Raw genomic sequence first — 19,759 nt, 5'->3', positions numbered from 1 at the left:
CTAGCTTAAATGTTCTTGGAACAGCTGGTTTCTGTTTAAAGTTTTTTGTACTAGCAAATCATAATTTAAATTGTAACACAAAGTCCTTTCCAATGAATGACTATAAAGGGAAGCTTGCTTGATATATTACCTTTTTTTAATCTTGTTTATACCACTTGAGAGGGTTTTTTGACAGGATTTGGGATACAATTGTCAGAAATCTGTTCTCCCCAGAGCCACCTCTGAGTCACTTCCACTATTTATGGAACAGCAACTGTGAAGAGTGGGATCATGTTTAGACTTTTTTTTTTTTTTTAAACAACACATGATAAATGTTTTTAGGAGCTTATGTAATCTATCCCAGAGCCTTTAGTTTTCAGAAGAGAACAGAGTCCTGGAAGCGGCTTTTTAGGCCTTTACAGCTTGAAAGCATGTTCCTGAGTCTTTAGGTCATAGACTGTCAAAGTAGTAACTTGAGTCAAGTTTTAATAGCCTTTGAAGTTAAAGCTGTTCTGTCTTGGAAAGTTGGGGTATGCCTTCTATATTAGGAATAGGATTTTCATTTCATCTTATTTATCACCTTGCAAAAGGAACTTTTACTAGGGCCTACTTTTCCTTACACATACTTATGATTCCAGAAACTTAATCTAGGGGGTTGTATAGCAAGGTGCTCCACACAGAAGTCTATGTCTCTGTCCAGTGTGGATGACTCAATAGAGAAGGATGGAGTTTGGGATGAGGGTGTATTGAATATTGTTTCCTTTCCCTGAAAAGTTTCTGTCCTCTTTTCTTCATCCTATGTTTAGGATGATCTAGCTCAGGTTTCTGCTTCATTCATCAAACTTTCATTGTGCCACCTGCCAATGAACAGGCCTAAAGAGTCCTTCAGTCCCACGGCCTTTCTCCTCCACAGAGAAGAGCTAGGAGCTTCCGCAGGCTACACTTCCAGGGTACTTTTCGTTGGGACCCGGTGAACCTGGTGCCAAAATCCGAACCTGTGAGATCATCCATGGGGCCTTCCCTGCCACTTCTTCACTCCCCTAACTGGGAAGCTGAAGCCATGCATGTGACTGTGTCCCTGGAATGGAACTCAGGTAGCAAACTTCTCTCCTGTTTGAATCTCAAATCACAAAATTGAAGAATATTTCTAAAAATAGGTTTTTCTCTTCCCATGCAACAGAGGTGTTCTTACAAAATTATAAATACATCACCATATATTCCTAATGCAAATTCCCATCATTCCTTAAGATAGGGCTTGACGGGCAAACTTGTCAAACATGTTGATTTCATTCCTCAGGCATAAAGTACTTGTTTTTCTCTGTCAGTAGCATGATGAAGACTGTGTGGTTAATAGTAAGAGTTTTTGAGGAGGTGGACAGATAGATAGGTAAAAATTAATTAAGAATAATAACCCTATTGAATTTGTTTTTAATTTGGTGGTTTAAATTTAGTCAAGTCTTTATTGAGTATCATTTATGTGCTCAGGGCCATATTATTAAGAAACAACAAAACAAACTGCCTATGGCAATTAGATAAGGAATTTTATTTTATTGTGTTTATTTTCTTAATTTGCCGTCATTAAATTAGTTTCAAGAACTTACAGAGCTAGTTGTTTCTTTCTATATATCCTAAAATCCCAGAATGACCCTGTGAAGCATTTCAGAAATTGTCTCCCTTTCCCCCCCGCCCCCAGAAACACGTATTTCCCTTGAATACTATCTGCAAGTCCAGAATTCTTTCCATTACAGACTCTTAGGTAGAACGGTCTGTCTCTAGGATAGTATGTCCAGTATTAGGGTATCTATATATTCAAGTCCTGGCATTGGATTATATATAGAGATACCCTTATTTTCAAAAAAAAAAAACCCCTTACAATCTAGTTTCATTTTCATGAAACGAATGACTTATACTGACTTTCATACCTTAATAAGCTCCCTCCCTAAAAAAATTTTAGGAATAATTATTTCATTCGATTTCTGTGTGACTTAAAAGGCAGCTTAAAAGCCAAAAAGAAGTGGGGAATCAAAAGCATTACCAAATAACATCCTTTTAAGGAACGAAGACCCTCCTTTTGGTTATAAAGTTGACAAACACTTCAAAAACTCAACACGGGAAACATCCCTTCAGCGTCCATGTTCAGAATGGATTGTTTTTCCTTCCGCACGTTAAAAGTTCTGAAATGATCCTCAAGGCCTCTTTTTTATAAGCACCATGCAAGCAGCATCTGTGGGCTGGCAGGATGATGCCGGAGGTTAGAAATGTTCAACTGCAACACTGATTTGTGTCTGCCTCTCTCCCTCTCCCTCGCTGGCCTTTTTCCCTTTAATGAGGACTAGCATGTTTCCACATCACTTAGCTGCCTTCATAAAGCACCAGAAGGTCACACCAGCCCCAGACTGATCCTTTTCTTTGTGCCTATAATATAATTGGCTGATTGTGCCAGCGAGGAGCGCGCCCCCTCCCCCAGCCCCGTCCTAGCTCCATGTTTGTGAGCCTCGCTGCTGGTTTCCGAGGAGAGCGGCTCGGCTCGCTGCGCGCTTCCCGGCACAGGCGGTGCCACTGCGCAGGTTGCTCAGCGAAACAGCATCCATTTTAATCTGCGGGGAGCCCCTGCCGGCCCAGGGCGTTCTCGCCGCCAGTGGATGCTCCGCGCTTGGCCTCTGCAGCCTCGCTGAGCCGTCCTGCTTTGGGGTCTGGGCCCTAGGATGCACTGAGATGGTACATCAGGAGAACTGTTCGTATCAGGTAAGACTTACAGCCTGATTGTGAGGCCGGGATCCTCTGGGAGAGGAGGCCTTCCTCTTCCAAAGCAGCAGGTTGCCTCTTGCCGGATTTGCAAGGGATTTTGCCATCCTCCACTCTTGGCCTTCCCCGCATACAGTATCTGAATTGTAATTAGGTTTTCTGGGGAGTAATGGGGCAGAAAACACTGCTTCCTTGGCCCTTAAAGCATACCGTGAAATCCACTGAGGTGATCTGTGCTTTGCACGTTCTCTGTGTCTGGGCAAATGAGAGGAACCGCTGTAAACTGTAATTGAATTGAAGGGGCTTCACGGAGGGAAAAACCTGGTCAGAATTCACTCGGGGAACATTGCAAAATGCGATTTTTGCTCATTGCATAGGATGGGAGTTGTTTTGCATCCAGTTTTTAGGATTGTCTTTAAGGAAGTTATGTAAATAAGAAGCCTAAGTGATGATCTGAGACATTTTCAAAAATCGGCCAGCATGCACTTGATGTTTAAAGTTGCACTTGTATGTCTTTCCAAACTTATTTTTACTAGCATGTTGTTTTCAGTGGTTAGCAAATAAGAATTAAGGGGCTGACGTGCATAAAAAAACTCCACATGGAAAATTTTTTAGTATCACATATCCATCTTTGTGCTAATTTGCTCTGTGGAGTTTTGAATTATACACTTAGACGATTTCAAAAGACCAGTTCGAGAGTGTTAATAACTCCTTCCTGCAACTTGGACTGTCAAGGCAACACTGAAAGCGTCCTCGATGTAAGCAGACAAGGAGAATGTTCTCAGAGTAATTGCTTTTTGCGGCAGCAGGCATGGCTAATCCAAGTCCAGAGTGGTTACTGTTGGGGGATTACTCAACTGACCGAGTTCAGAAGCTCGAAGAGACCAGTTCTTTAACTTAACAATGCCTCTTCCTTGTGTGAGGTGGGTTGCCTGAGACAAGCAGGTGTTTCTCATTAGGTCAGATTTCCCAGAGGTAAATGTATGCAGGCAGAATCATACATTTCACAGGACTCAAGACAGTGGTTTCTCAGCTAAGTAACCTGTGCCTGTAAAATATATTTATCCACTCTTCTCTCTGCTTCAAGATGGGAATTTTGTAATTACGGGCTTGTTTTACTGTATTTTCATTTCATAGTACATCTAGGTCCAGAGAGCCTAAATATCGAGATTTGCGCTTCTCAGGAATTCTTCCCATGAGAAAGGGAAGATGCTGAGGAAAACCCAAAACTTCACTTACACACAATACAGGGTTTGAGAATGGGGAATGTCAAACACCTGTGGAGAGCCTCGCCTATTGATGGCATGGCTCCAGGTGACTAAATTACTATAAAATTAAAATAATTTTTCTACTCTTTTCAGAGAAGCTATGTAATTTAACTTTTGAAAGGCAAACTACTATAAGATTATTCCCTATACCTTTTCATTAAGTTGGTCATGAAATCACTGGTTTTAGAGGTCAAAAATTGGTCCGATATCAGCAATTTCATGAGGAGAAGGGGTTTTGTTAGCTGACTGCTTCTGAAAGGAGACAAATTCATTTTATTTTACACGAACTACAACATACAACACTGTCATTGTGTGTTTAATAGTTTTGAAATATTTATTATTTTCACAATAAAATTAAGTGTATTAGGCAGATAATAATAGTCTGTAGATTCTGTATCTCTCTGGTGTTTTGGAGTAGAACTACCTTCATGTGTATGTTTGAAACATCCTCCCTTTATTCATAAATCAGTAAAAACAAAAACATCCACCATGAAGCCAAGTCTTAATCTACTTAGAAACCTTAGGTTTAGAACCCACCTGGCACTGCACGTGACTGGATTCAGAATGGGCAGTTTTTCTAAGTCCTTGGCTTGAGGTTATCATAGGCACTGGTAGTATCAACAGTAGGATGTTTTTCAGAAACTTGCCCTTTTTCGGATGAAAGCTTATTTATTTGTTTTTAAGGATGAAAATGCAGTGATTAAAGCAAATTCCTTAGGGTAGCATTTTTAGTGAGTAAGAATTTATTTGTAGGACTGATTCCTTTCTTCCCATGAATGTATACCAAGGTTTCTTAATGAAGAGTCCATGAATGGAGCTCCAGGGACCATTTCCCCAAAATTATATGCACATTTTGGTGCATATGTCTAGGTGTACACTATTACTATCATCATCATCATCATCAGGGCATAATGGCCTCCTAACTGCTCCTGCTCTTACTCTCCCCCTGCCCCCCCCACTGTGTCTCATTTTCAACACAGTATCCAGAACGATCTATTAAAACTTAAGTCAAAGCATGTCACTCATCTCAGAATTCTCCTCCTCAGAATCAGGTCCCTGACCCTGAGGGCCTTGCATCAACTCGCCCCGATTCCTCTGGGACTTTCCACATTCCCCTTTCCTTTCACTCCCCTCCCACTATGCCAGCCTGGCCTTGAACTTGCTGTCCCTTCTGCTGGTGTGTGCTTCCCCTAGGTACTCCCATGTAGGGTTGCCAGATTTAGCAGATAACCTGCAGTGTTTGGAACATGTTTATACTAAAAAGTCATTCTCTGTTTATCTGAAATTCAAATTCAACTTGGCATCCTGTATTTTTCCTGTCAGTAACTGTCTCACTTCCTCCAGGTCTTTGCTGAAACATCACCTTCTTGGGAAGGCCTTCTCTGGACTTAACTATGTCAATTTCCAACTCCCCAGTTTTATCCCAGTATCTCCGTTACACTTCCCTAATTACTTTTATACCTGGCACTCATCACCGTCTATCAGAGACATATTTTACCTATTTGTCTATTTTCTGTCTCCCTCACTTTATGTAAGCTCCATGATGGCAGGGGTGTTTATATTTATATCCATGTGCTTTCCCAGTGCTTAAAACAAACCCGCAGGTAATATGGGTGGATAGGCCTACTATGTATAAAATTGACTAAGAATAAAGGCATTGTAAACATACTATGGTATCGTGGTTTCTTATTTTGATAGCCACTGGGATGACTTTCAGTCTTACTCTATCCTTCCTTCCCCCCACCCCCCCCCCACACCATTAACCTGCACTGTTTTCATCGTCTGTGGGTCATAATATCCCTTTGTTTCTTGTTAGTTTTCTCATCTATGAAATGGGATGTTCCCTAGTTAACATCCTGGCATGGTTCCTGCCAGAAGCCACCTTTCTGCATGAATAAGTCAGTTACCGTGAATTAAGAGCCACCTTCTTCTGAGACACATGAGGGGCTCAGTGAAGATTGTAAAGAGGCCCAGGAAAACCACGTATCACTTCATTTCCCAATTATTTGTTGCTAAGGTATGGATGTATAATTGATTCACTGCTTTTCCAAGTAGATGATTATTTTGAAAAAGAGCGTTTCGTTGCTACCAAGAGCTTGAAAACCTCTGTTTGACGTATTTGGATGCACTGGGCTTTGAACAAGTTAACCCAAGGAGGGATGCTCAGAGGGAAATTCTCAGGCAGGACTTTTTATGGTTGCTTTGTTTCGAAAGGTTCTCACGTTGTCATCGTCTTCGTGTACTTCTCCCTCACAGGATTTACATTAGCTGAGAGGTTACTGAGGCATGTGTTATCATTTTCGGTTGTAGCCGTGTTAAAAGATAGAGCTGTCGACCTCCATTTTCCAGTCTTGGGAGGAAGCCAATCTCTTCAGGAAAGAACCTTGCCCACAGCTTCAGGCCTGGCAGCCTTCAAGAGGACAAATTCTTCTAAATGGTCTCTGAGCGCAAGCTTTGAAATATTGTTAACTTGAAAGCACAAGTTCAGGTCAAAGGGTCCATTTTGCTTAAAAGCTCCCAAATATTTTCTCCTCTTTCCCTGCAGTTGGTTTTTGGGGTTAGTGTGTATATAAAAACAATGACATGCTTTCATCCCTTTCTTTCCATCGCTTAAATTCCCCAAGACTCAGATATAGATCACACCCTCACATTCTTAGCTACTGTGGGAATGGAGACTTGAAAGGAAAAAAAGGAAAATGGTATGTGAATGACTCTCATCTCTTTCCTCCTTTGGGAACATAAAGAGATGCTTCTTCAAACACACACCTGGTCTTGAGGAAGCACAGTAGAAATCTTTAATGTTCCCCCACTTTCCTTAGGATATATTCCAGACCCCTTTACGTGGCATTCAAGGGTTAACTGTGATCTGAACCCCAGGTAGAAACACTTCTCCCTCTAATTCCTACACTCCTGCCCCCATATTGCCTTCAGTTCTTTGCTTTGCTATGGTACCTCAGCCTAGATGGCTCCCACCCACACACCACCTGCTTCTACCCTATTGCAGGTGCATACAGCTTTCAAGGCTCACATGCCGCCTCCGTTGGGAAACTTCCCTTTTCTTCCCGCACTCAAAATTTCTCCTTCTCAGTGCACTTTGTTTTTGTTTCTAACAGAACCCACTTACAGCTGGTGACATATAAGTCTGTCTCCCCCATCAGACAACAGGCTTCTTGAAAAAAAGGACCTTGTTTTACTTCCCTACTGTACACATAGAATGTGTGTTCAATAAATGTTTGTTGGAGTGAATTGCATTTTCCACATCTGGTGCTGTTCTGAGTCCCCAGGATCAGGATCGCCCATCGTAGCACTAGAGGGAAGCTCAGATCTGTGCACTGCAACAGGGAGGTGGTGAAGCTGACCACAGCACAGCACTGCTTGTATCTGGCTGGTGGACCTGTCGGACAGTCCCCAGCATTTCAAACATCCCATGTGCCAAAAAGGGGGATGTAGTGCAAGGAATAAAATAAATGAGACAGACATCCCAGCCTTCCCAGGGACAATGCATTAAGAACATACCTCTGTACCTATTTCTCCTTTACCCAGAGAATTTTCCCAAGGTGAACCTCATGGTCTATCCCCAAGCACTTTTGAAGCAAGTGCTCATCCCCAAGTTGCCTTCCTTAAAGTATCGATTTTGCAGAGTTTCAGTGCATCTTTTTACCGTATAGAGCAGTAGTTTTACTGCCTCCTGAAACAGGAAATTTTTCTTAGGTGAAACATTTCAGTCCAGTTGAAGTGTCATACCCAGCACAGAAGATAAAAGATGCCCTGTATTGATCTCAAACAATAAAATTAGGGAGATAGCAATTTAAGTAGTACATCAAGATATTTTTTAAATTCTTGCTGGAGAAAGTAGTAAACATGTCAAGATTCTAGTGGGTTATTTAATAGTTAACAAAGGAAAGGAAATATATTCTATCCCTATTGACATCAAGCCAAGTGAGGGCTCATTTCCCAATCCCTTTCTTCCTGTGAATGAGAAAACAAGATATCAAATTTGAGTTCATTCAAGATTCTGCCCAGTTTAAGCCTGGTTTCATCCATAGCCAGGAAAAAAAATGTATTGACCTAACAGAAAAGGGAATTTGAAAGCATTTTGTGCACTATTTGATACAGGCTTTTATATTTTTTAAAGATTTTTATTTATTTATTAGAGAGAGAGAGCACAGGCGGGGGAACGGCAGGAAGAGAGAGAGGGAGAAGTAGGCTCCTCACTGAGCAAGGAGCCTGATGCAGGGCTCGATCCTGGGACCCTGGGATCATGACCTGAGCCAAAGGCAGACGCTTACCAACTGAGCCACCCAGGCACCATACAGGATTTTATATATAAGTTCGATGAAACAATGTTCTTAGTCTATAGATTTTTTTTTAATTGGAAAAAATTTTTCCCATAGTTAATAGTGTTGAAGAATACTTCATCTTCATTATTTTGCCTGGTTGATGTATAATTGTGTTATTCTGAGGAGGAGGTAACATATATATCACCTTATTTAATTAAGAAAATAATTCTGGATGTAAATTCATCTGCATTTGTTTTTAGCCAAGATAGCTGAAAATCTAATTTATATGTTTTACCACAAAAGGAACCCAGTGATAAGTGCGCAGATGAAAAAAAAAAAATTGTTTCAACAGGGTTTCATTATGGGCCTGATCTGAAACGGAAATTTAGTACAACACATCATTCCTATTTAAAGTAGCACTTGAGACTTCAAACATCATGATTCAGACATCAAGTAATTTTAAGAAATAAATATGCAACATACTTTCAAGATGAAGATCTAGTATTTACTCTTGGAAAGGGGGTGCGATGAGGGAAGGGGAGGAAAGAGGAACATCTCTATGGTAAATATCAGTGCATGGATGATTTCTGGAGAGTAGAGACCCCACATTCACACACACAGACACACACACACAATCTTGGGTAACTAATCAGTTTCACATGCAGAAGCTCAACATTAAGAGAGACATATCCCAATTGAGCCATATCCTGTTATTTATTTTTTTTAAAAGATTTGTGTATTTATTTATTTATTCGAGAGAGAGAGAGCACACAGAGGGAGAGGGAGAAGCCGACCCCCCACTGAGCAAGGAGCCTGATGCGGGGCTTGATCCGAGGACTCTGGGACCATGACCTGAGCCAGAGGCCGACACTTAACCAACTGAGCCACCCAGGCACCCCAAGCCTACAGCACCCGGTATTCCTAGGCGGTCCCATCCAAGTACTAACCAGGCCTGACCCTGCTTAGCTTCTGAGATCAGACGAGATCAGATGCATTCAGGGTGGTACAGCCATAGACCTAGTATTTATTTATATCCTCTATACCAAGGGAAAATTTGAGATCTTGATGTACTTACTGTTCCCTGTGCAGTATATAGAAGCATCAGGAACTACCAAACTTCCTGAAATAGTGAGTACTTTGACAGAAGCACTTGAATTCAGAAGGAAACATCAGAGAGGTTGTGACAATCAACGTTAGGTGAGCCATTAATCGGCCAAGAATGCTAAGACCACAGAGAAACGCGCTGCGGGCATTAGTACCGGTCCCACTTGGAAGCTGTGATGCGGCCATCGAAATGACTGCAGTAGTGTTTCTGATCCTGAGATTTTCAGCTGGGCAGAAAGGTTTATGTCTGGGGTCCTCAGTCTTTCTGATATGGGTAAACGTCTGGTACTCTGTCTACTGCCAACACTTTCACCTCCTCCACCCCACATTCCCAGTGCCATTATTTTAATTTTTTTTAGCCTGCACCAAAAAGTCTATTTAAAAATTGCCTGCGGTGGGATGGGGGGAATTGCCCATGGGGCGCCCGAGTGGCTGTCCATCAAGTGTCTGACTGTGATTCTGGCTGAGGTCATGATCTCAGGGTCGTGAGATTGAGCCCCACATTGGGTTCCACACTCAGTGGGAAGTGGGCTTGAGATTCTCCCTCTCCCTCTGCCCCTCCCCCAACGTGCACACATGTGTTCTCTCTCTAAAATTAAATAAATAAATAACCTGCATGTTTTCATAGGTTATCTAGCTACCTTAATGGAAAAGCAAAGCAAATTTAGGTAAACTTTGCACAAAAGAAAAAAAATGGTTCATTTGAAAAGAGATTATAAATCAGGCATCAGTTTGTATAGTACATGGCATTTGAATGTTAAGGCTGAAGGGAAGGCAGTGGGATGCTGAAGGGTTAATCAAGATGAACTAGAGTTTCCATCTACGAATAGGAAAATCTTTTGACAATGCGTAAGTGATTTCCCAGGAATGCGGTGAGTGTTTTCAGAGTCGATCATTTCCACCACTGGCCGATAATGATCATTTAAAAGCATTAGCTCACGTGACCAGTGCGTCTCACAGTTCAGATTATGGCCTTGACAGGAAACTGAAGCTCTCCGTTCTAGTCCTTAAATTTCAGGGCAGGGGGTAAGAAGAGGCCCTCTCAAGCTCAGGGACTGTGAGGGGCTGTGTGTACATTTTCCAAAGGAAAGTGGTAACATCTGGGCCCATGCTATGTCAGCCCAGTTCATTTTAGAGAGGTCAGCGGTAGAGGAAAGAACCAGGGCAAATTATCTGTAGGAAGGACATGAGGGGCTGCTCTCCCTTTGTTTGCATAGCTACTGCAAAACCACCAAACATTATACTCAGCTCAAGTCTTCCAAGGTGGTCTTTTGTTTGTTTTTTCCTTTCCTCTACTCATTTGGATGGACCTCTTGGAAATGAAATCAATTACAGTGTTGATCCCAAGCATCTAAAGTCAGGGTCTTGCCGCCATGCCTGGCAGTGTGGTCTGAAATAGAAGGATAATAGCTTCTAATGAATTTTTTCCCAAGGTCTCCAGCTGTGCTTCTGAAATGTAAGGAGCACCCAAAATTCTTAGGCTCTTTTAAAAATGAGATTTCTGATTCAGTATATCTGGGGTGGGACCTGAGAGCTTGCATTTCCAGTAAGCTGCCAGTGATACAAATGCTGCATCAGGACACACTTTGAGTAGCAAAACTCTTGAAAGCATCAAAGGTCAGTCCCCATGGTAGGAAAATATTAAAGATCTCAGGATGGCACAAGCCGTTCAGATAGCAGTGGTACAGCTCCTTCTGGAAAGGGTTTAAGCTCTGAATCTGTCTATGTGCTGAGCACTCCTTTAGGTGGAGGGACAAAGGATATTCTCCACTGGGGACCGCCCCACAAGCTCTTGCATCCGTGTTTCGGGGGAGATGTTCTAGCACTTGTCTCTTTGTAGTACTTATTAGAGAACCACTTATGACAATAAAAGGTGTCGGGGTTAGAGGAAGGGAATGGTCCTTAGTACTTTCTTAGTACTAATCCTTGTTGCTGTTATTTGGCGGGGAAATTTCCATCTTGGATTTTGAGGTGCCCTTCTCCAAGAGATGATATATTAATAGTGTATGTGGTCAGTATATTATTAGTGTATATATATTAACTTAAATATATGTAGTTAAGAGTGAGAGTTCAGTCATTTTAACTATATATATATAAACCCACCTGGTTAAAATTAAAGTAAAAAGATGTTAGCAATTTAGTTTTGTGTATTATACTCAGTCTTGTAAACCTGTAGATTTTTATGATTTCATCCATGTTAACTCTTGATTATAAATAGCTAAGTGGACTAGGATGCTAACCTAGGCAAGAGATTGAAATTCCTGACACTTGTGGTAGCCCCTCCCCTTCAACTCATCCAGACCCATTTTTACCTTTTGAACATACATGATTTCCACAGAAGATTTCAGGTGCAAAGCACTAATATGAACTACTAATGTTTCCTACTGTAGAGCATTTAGAGGAAACATTTTAAGTAACACATACATTTCTCCTCTCTTCATGTATTTATTCAAGATTCTTCACTGTCCACTTAACGTGTGTAAGGCGTTGTCTAGATACTGTGGGGAAGGCAAGACGGATAAACCAAAATCCCTGCCCCCTTAGAAAAAGCTTGCAACCATAACAGCTGTTGGAAAGAAGCCAGAGTGGCGCTAAAAACACCATGGTAAACGAGAAAGGAAAATTCACTCTACAGCGTGTTAGGTCATGACCATCAGTGAAGGAGTTTTATTTCATTTCTTGAAGCCTAATCGTCAGGGGATAGTGGTGATCGATGCTGGGTGTTCCAGATGTGCAATTTAGAAAACGTTTCCGTGTGTGATATTCTGTGTGCTGCCAGAATCCTGTCGGAACTAAGCCTGAATTTGTAAAAGCTAGGCTGGATTATTGTATTGTGTGTGGTTGTTTCTTACTGAGGCAACCAGTCGGAGGCGGTCTAGCACGCCCGTGTAGAATGTGAGCCCCAGCAGCGGAGGCCCCAGGTTTCAATTCTGGCCTGACCATTGGCCAGCTGCCACGCCTTGGGCAAGTTCCTTCACCTCACCGTGCTCCCGCTCAGCTATAAAATGCAGTTGATAATAATATCTACTCCAGAGGGTTACCGTGAGGACTAAAGACATATGTAAGAGGCACCTATGAAATGCCTGGCCCATTAGGGACCCCTCCACAAAGGGTGGCTAATGTTACTATGTTAACATATGTCCAATAATAAGATGCATGCTTCCTTCACTTTAACTAACCTCCTTTGGCAGTATTTAATAGTCCCAGGGTCCTTGAAACTGAAACATTTTTACCCAAAGCCTTAGCTTTGGAGAATTCTTCAGTGTTGGGAACACCAACGCTGGGGCCACACTTGGTGGCCAGCATTGCCTCCCAGGCCTGGAAGGCATTCTGCATGCACATAGTAGGACCCTTGTGTAGAGTGAGGGTTCTGGGGTCTGGAGGAGAGTAGGATAAGGGAGATCTGTACTGGGAAGAAACGCTGCCCAAATGCAAGGCTTCTGAGATACTACTTGTCTTCATACCATCTGGCAAACATGCAAGTCATTCTTTCGGGACCTGAGCTCGGGACATGAGGGTGGACTGAAGGCAGGATTTGGATTTGAGTCAGGGACTGCACAGGACAGTATTTGCCTTATAGACGGAGGGCTGCAGTAAACTCCATTAAGACACATTTATGCCACAAGCCTTCCACAAATTGAAATGTTTGGGGGTTTTTTGGTTTTGTTTTTTAACTCATGGGGATAAACAGACCACTGAATGTGAGCGTGTCAAGGCTATCTTGAATGGCATTTTTACTTTGGAACTCTGGTCTTAACAGCATTGAGGCTGGTCAGGAATTCCTGTTGGAAAATGTACTGAGTAGGACATTTGCTGCCTTCTGTCCAAGCATGTCAGGGTATAAGATGGCTGGCTTGTTAAATGGGGGCTTGGCCTTTGAATTCTTCTTTGGCCCCTTTCTCCTGCAAACAGTAACTTTTTTTTTTTAAATAAATAGTGCGTGTATTTTTAGTTTACGGTGGTAGTAATTTGATAATGATGAGTATGTGCTTGTGTGTGCACTTCTGTTGGCTGCTTGCGGCAAAACATCCCCCAGCTGTGGGCCTTCTCCTTCTCTGTATGTAAAGCCAGTAAAAACCAAAAGCCATGGGAAAAGGGTAAAGAGAGCAGCAGAAAGGAACGTTGTCTTTTGTGAAAAAGCCCGCCACTGGCTGGAGTTTTTTTCCCCACTGACTGGATTTTAAAGAAAAGTTGATGGATCTTTTTCTCTTGCCTATATGGATAGAACAAAGCGCTGATCCTGAGGCAGAGGGGTCCTTCTCTGAGTTGGAAATAAATTTTATCCTTGTGCTGGGGCTAATACCAGATGAGATTTTCCCATCTGATTTTAAGAAATGATTGGTTATAGGACAAAGGGAGGAAAAGCAAACATCTGTGTTACAGGTTAGCCTTTAAATTATACTGTTTTCATTTTGTCATGGGATACCCGGCTTTTAAGTCACTACTGAAGTCTGGGAGGCTGGGGTTTTGCATCTATTTTTATCCCTCACACTACCCTGGTTCGGAATAAGGTTGCTGGTTTCCTCGCAGGGCTCCAATCCACACTCAGCCCTGAACTGGGGAGGGGGGGTGGGGGGAGGGATTGAATCAGGTTTCCCTTGATTGGGAGGAGGAAGAAAGGTGCTGGAGAGGAATCCAGGCGGGATCCCTCCGGGGAAGGGGACAGTAGACGTGGGAAGGCTGGACATTCAACAAGCTGAGTGTCAAGGCAGAGCAAGCCTCAGAAACAGCAGCTGCCCCCGTGCCAGAGCTCAGGACAGAGCAGGGAGGCCGCGCAGGGCGGTGTCTCTGGGACAGAGAAGGGGCAAGGACACGCACAACCAGGCACAGGCTCTGAGCTGGCTCTCCATGTCAGCATGAGCAGGAACCAGGGTACTGGGCAATTGGCACAGCAGCCTATCAGAATTCATGGGAGGTTATTACTTAAGTGAAATTCTAAAGAGTTAAAGGATGAATTTGGCCAGTGATGGAATGGATGACATCATCAGTCAAGAATCCCCATTGGATATGGAGGGGAATTATAAAAAGGTAAGGCGGTGGGGGGAGAACTCTTTTGTTTGTAAACAATCAGACCATTTTTCTAACTGGGAGAAAGAACACCCTTGAGGAGTGGCCAAATTCCACAGTCGGTAGCCATTGCCGTAATATATTCAGGAAAGCCTAAATGCACAGAGGTGGAGGCATTAAGTTGGGAGGGTTCTTCTTTCTGCTTTTCCCAGCTTGTCTTCATTAATATATTATACAGTAACTGGAATACACATGTTGTTATTCTGAAGTTGAAAAAACCCTATCATGCATTTAGTTGCTAGGCAGTCTTTTCATGTAAAAGAATAATTTTTAAAAATTTTTGACGTATGTTGATAGTTTACCCCCAGTAAATAATTGCTAGAATGTTTAACCTGTCTTTTAAGTGTGACTTTTTTAACCATGAAAAATACAGTTTTACCAAGAGACGAGTGGGGTTTTGAAAAATTGATATAGTATCTGCCAAGACTTTGCTAGCCTTTTCTTTTGAAAGACAGTAAATATATTTTTGGAATGTTTTATCTGGTAATTGTCGGTAATAACAGGCCCAAGTAAAAATAGCTTTAGTTATATGGGTGAGGTCATGAAATTAAACTACAAGCATATGCTTGTCTGTCCACAGAAGGCCAAATCACACTACATCCTTTCCCCCTTATTATTTTCCACAAGTCAAGTGTAGGTCACAACACATCACGGTGTGAAGAATAAGGGTCCTTCCATCATGGACCTGAAAGTAAGACCTCTTTTCCTTCAGAGGTAAATCCTACTTAATACAGCTTCCTTGAACGGCAAAACTTGCTGCTCAATTTTTAGTTTGATCAACTATGTCATTAACTTTTTTTCCCCCAGAGTAAGATATAGAAAGTTCTATCATGATAGTTTCTTAAGTATAATAATGTAAAATATGGCATTTTATATCTTATACACTAAGTTGTGTTTGAATGTGGGGGATGTTTTAAGTATGTACTTTATTTCTTAGAGCAGTTCACAATAGTTGATGCTCTTTTCTCCAGAACCCAAAACTTAAATGTGTAAAAGAGGTTTAAATGACCTGCCATGTTGCCCTATGCATTTTTCTTCCCTTGCGCTCTGCAAGAAGGGAACGAGTGCGCAAAGTGGTAAGTGTGCCAAATACTGAAACTCTGACACCTCTCAGCTGTCCCTTCCTGCCAGAAGCGGTGTGCAAAAGAGGCATGGGACACTCAGCCATCAGAGTGGGTCACTTACCCGGCCCGGAAGACAAGTGACACAGTTCTCAGCCCGCCTCTGTTTCCAGTGCCAAAGGACTGGTCATGCTCAAACCGTTTCTCAGGTAGAAAAGCATAGGTCACTTTGCACTTAGGAAAAAATGAAAGACATACCGTGGCTACTGCAGTAACAACAGAGTAATGACCGCTGTAGTTTTTCCCTCCTTGGAAACTGAGAGAGCCCACATGCCTGGAATGAGCAAGCGATGATATGCCGGCAACCTGATACAGCACTGACTAAAATGACAAACATGTGAGGCTCAAGTGGCTTTAAAACATCATCAGCAACAAAACAGAGTTGCATTGTATAGGGCCTTATCTAACTAAGGCAGGAGAATGCCACCTGTGATTTCAGGAGAAACAGTATCTAATAGGGGAGAACAAAAGACCACGAGATGAAACCTACTAGATGTGTTGGATAAACAGAGATCAATCTGTATTTTTCTGGCCCCTAAACATGAGCACACTCTTGTCATTTCAGCTTTGTAACTACTTTTCTTAAGCCAAGGACTTTCAAACTAATGTACATGTTGGTTACTCTGAAGGCTTCAGTATGCTAAAAAAAAAAAAAAAAAACAACAGCACTATTGATAATTTCATCATGAACTTCTGGTGAATCAGGGCAAGACATATGCTTTCTTTAAAATACAAAGACTAGGAAAACAGTTACCTAGTATAAAAATCACTTTTCCTAATTCACATCTTCCTTTTCTATGTTTCTTCTCTCTCATGTTTCTCCTGTTTGGTTGGCTAAGTAGAAAAGTTAATTAGATGCTGTAAAGCAGTGGTCTGCAGGCTTTTTTGACCTTGGATTCATCAGTAAAATGTTTTTGAACCCATACCTCTGCTATAGATCTATTCATAAATTATACATATACACTACTGTAGATACATATTTTGTATGTAAAAAACCTATACACAAATAGATCTTTTTAATATAAAATGTTTATAAATATAAAAGTTTCAATAATTTCTTCTTTTACTTCCTGTCACTTTGAGGTCCGTTGTCAAAAACAGTTGGAAAATTGGTATACCCCTGCCTAGGTACAATACAATTTCCTATACCAGTCACACTAATAAATGCCACATGTGTCTAGGGGTTATTTTACAAGGTTGTTTTAGAGTCAGGCAAACAGCCTTTGGGGGAAAGGTCACTTTCCGATGACTAAAATTAGATTCCACCTTAGCAAAGGAAGGAAAAGAGTATACATCTGTTCCTATTCCTCGGGGGAAGGTCCTGATGGTAAGAAAGATGTTTCATTAAGGACCTCCGGTTTATTCAGTAGAGTAGTAGTAAAACAGATCTTAGTATATAGGGAGGAAAGCCTGCACCACGGCAGAATCTCAGGTGTGTATGTTCAGTCCATTATTGTCCTGCTTTGCTCTGAGCAACCTCTGACCTTTTGGCAAAGACCCACACAGCTGACTGTCCTCAGGACCCCGGTGGCATGCAGCATGGGATCCACGTCCTGATTCCTCAGCTGTCACTCCTAAGAGCCCCTGGCATTGCATAGGGGCCAGGATCGCAGAAGGGAGGCTGGGCCTCAAGGAGCTTAGCGTCCACGTGGGGAGGCACACCAACAAGTAAGCTGACATGGAATTGATGCTGCCTAGAAGAATGTTCGGATCCAGCGGGGACTTGGGAAATGTGCAGCCTTTGCCATCTCAGGACCTGGGCAAGGAAATGAGGAGAATTTAACAGAATGTTGGCCCCCGCTTTGTCCCAGAGCAGAGCCGACACAGGATGCGGGTCTGTCCCCAGGCTACTCCTTGCAGAAGGAGCCGGGTCTGTCCCCAGGCTACTCCTTGCAGAAGAAGGAGCTGTGAACAGTGCCGTGTGTGGTCAGAGCATGGAAAAGCCAGCTTGCTCGCTTTGTTTCTCCGAGGTGCTGTCTCTAGTGTGGTGCATCTAATTATGGTGAAAGATGAGGGAGGAGCCCGTGAAAAAATTAAAAGGCTGGAAGGAACAATATTTAAAGGGAAGCCACAGCTGCGCCTCATGTTTTTTTTAAAAGGTGAATGGAAATGACTGCTTGAGATAAACTGCAATAAACAGGAGCACAGAATGCCGGCTGCCATCCCAGACAAGAGCTCTGCCCTCCCCACACAATTACGGAGGGAAAGCAGCCGTCGACCTCCATTAACCCTCACGTCTTCCTGCCTGGAAGGGCTGAATACGCCTGAAGAGCTCCGTGGAGTTACTGAACCCTGGAGCCTGGCCTTACCTCGGCCACCTGGGGACAACCTTTTCAGCTTTCTGGGCCACGGTCTCCTTTTCTTTCAAGGGCAGAACTGGCCTGGTTGGTCTCAGGTGCTCTAAATATGGAGCCTCTTGGCTCCTAGTTCAGGGTTCTTTCCATCCTGTCACCCTGTTGGCACGCCTTCGTCAGCCAGCCTGGTCAGGAATGGGTCGTTTCAGGTAACTGCATTTTCCAGATATGTGGTATGTGAGTTACCTGTGGGGGTGATTTTTTTTTTTTTTGAGATGTAATTCCTATACCTTAAAATTCACCATTCCATAGTGTACGTTTTGGTGGGTTTTAGTATATTCCTAGGGTTGTGCAAACCACTGCTAATTCCAGAACACTTTCATCACCCCCAAAAAGAAGCCCTGTACCCATTAGCAGTTACTCCTAGTTCCCCCCTTCCCCCACAACCATTAATCTACTTTCTGTTTTCATAGATTTGCCAGTTCTGGACATTTCTGGCTCTCTTTTATCCATTTCTGCACTCTTTTCACCAGCTTACCCCACCCCTACCCTTTAATGTTAACAACAGCTACCATTGGGTAAGTTTCTCTCTGGGCCAGGCACTGTGCCAGGCCCTTTCTGTATAGTATTTCATTTAATCCTTAAAACAACCTGTAAGATAGGTATTAGTATCCCTTTTTTCAGAAAAAGAAACTGAGGCTTAAAGCGTTTCTTTATTTTGCATCCGTAAGCATCAGAGTCAAGATGTTAACTTGGGTCTTCTTGACCCCAAATCCCCTGAACACCCTGCCTCCTTTCTGGTCATACCTGTGTCCGATTCTCCCAATCCTAAGTCCACCCCGACATGGGAAATTGAGGACATCAGCTTCCTGGAAGTTGATGGAGTTTGGGCTGTTTCATAACCATGCAGTGGGTGTTTTGAACTGTTGTGTTCTCACTGTGATACTGAATGACAGTGGTTTTAGAGACTTCTAAAATGTCACCTGCTAGAAAGATTCCCAGACAACACTTCCCTGTGTTAAAAAGTAGTCTCTGTGGCTAGTAATGTGAGAACCAGAAAGAGCTCAAGATGCTCCCAGCAGGGGCGCCTGGGTGGCTCAGTCAGTTAAGCGTCTGCCTTCAGCTCAGGTCATGATCCCAGGGTTCTAGGATCAAGCCCAAGCCCCACGTTGGCCCATGCTCAGTAGGGAGTCCGTTTCTCCTTCTGCCCCTCCTCCCACTCGTGCGCACACGTGTTCTCTCTCAAATAAATGAATAAAATCTTAAAAACACACACACACACACACAAACAAGATGCTCCCAGCAGTTCCTGTTTGGGATATGCCACTCATAGGGGAGGAAAACTTTAGTTTCCCAATGTATCCCCTCAGGGTTTATATTGAAACACTTCCACTATGTAGTCATCTTTGTGGATTGCACCTGGGGCCCTGTTACCTTCATCAGAGGTCCCCCATTCAGCCAGTAATTGGCTACTAAACCTCAACCCCAGGTGTTAGATACCTTTGCTCTGGTCCTTAACAATTAAGAGTATTCAGGGACTGTTAGGGACTCTGCACAATAGCACTTGTGTCCACCTGCTCCTGTTTATATCGCCTCCCTATTGCGTGAGGAGAAGGAATACAGTCAATATGCAAAGCCATCCTCGGGATGAACTAATTGTAAACAAAGATCTCTATCCTCTGGACTGGCATCCCCACACTTTTAATATTGGGCAGTTCTCTGAAATAGATGTCAGAAGACCCTGGGCCCTACAGTCATTCCCCTTAGGTGCCCGTCCTGGACTTTAGGTCTCCAAGGCCAGCTGTCTCGTGAGTACTGATGCTGAGCAAGCCGAACCCAGGCCTCAGCACTGCCCAACAGCCCAGCCTGACATCTAGTCCAGAGGACTTGCTTAGGCAGAT

At 42.8% G+C, this 19,759-nt stretch overlaps 1 protein-coding gene and 1 pseudogene across 7 annotated transcripts in view; one reads left to right on the top strand and one right to left on the bottom strand.

Annotated features, from left to right (window-relative positions):
• Positions 1–19,759, top strand: part of LOC110591698 (schwannomin-interacting protein 1) — a 118,878-nt gene that overhangs the window by 64,111 nt on the left and 35,008 nt on the right. For 3 of the 7 annotated variants that reach the window (XM_044915014.1, XM_044915018.1, XM_044915013.1), the window contains exon 1: positions 14,327–14,404. The exons of the other annotated variants lie outside the window; for them this stretch is intronic. In XM_044915014.1, coding sequence (XP_044770949.1) covers positions 14,327–14,404 — 78 coding nt within the window. Of the gene's footprint in view, positions 1–14,326; positions 14,405–19,759 lie in introns of those variants that run through there. 7 annotated transcript variants of the gene reach the window in all.
• Positions 9,173–9,289, bottom strand: LOC123326851 (annotated as a pseudogene).

The sequence above is a fragment of the Neomonachus schauinslandi genome, chromosome 1 (genome assembly GCF_002201575.2).
Source record: "Neomonachus schauinslandi chromosome 1, ASM220157v2, whole genome shotgun sequence".
Taxonomy (NCBI): Eukaryota; Metazoa; Chordata; class Mammalia; order Carnivora; family Phocidae; genus Neomonachus; species Neomonachus schauinslandi.
This window is presented reverse-complemented; position numbering and strand designations above follow the sequence as displayed.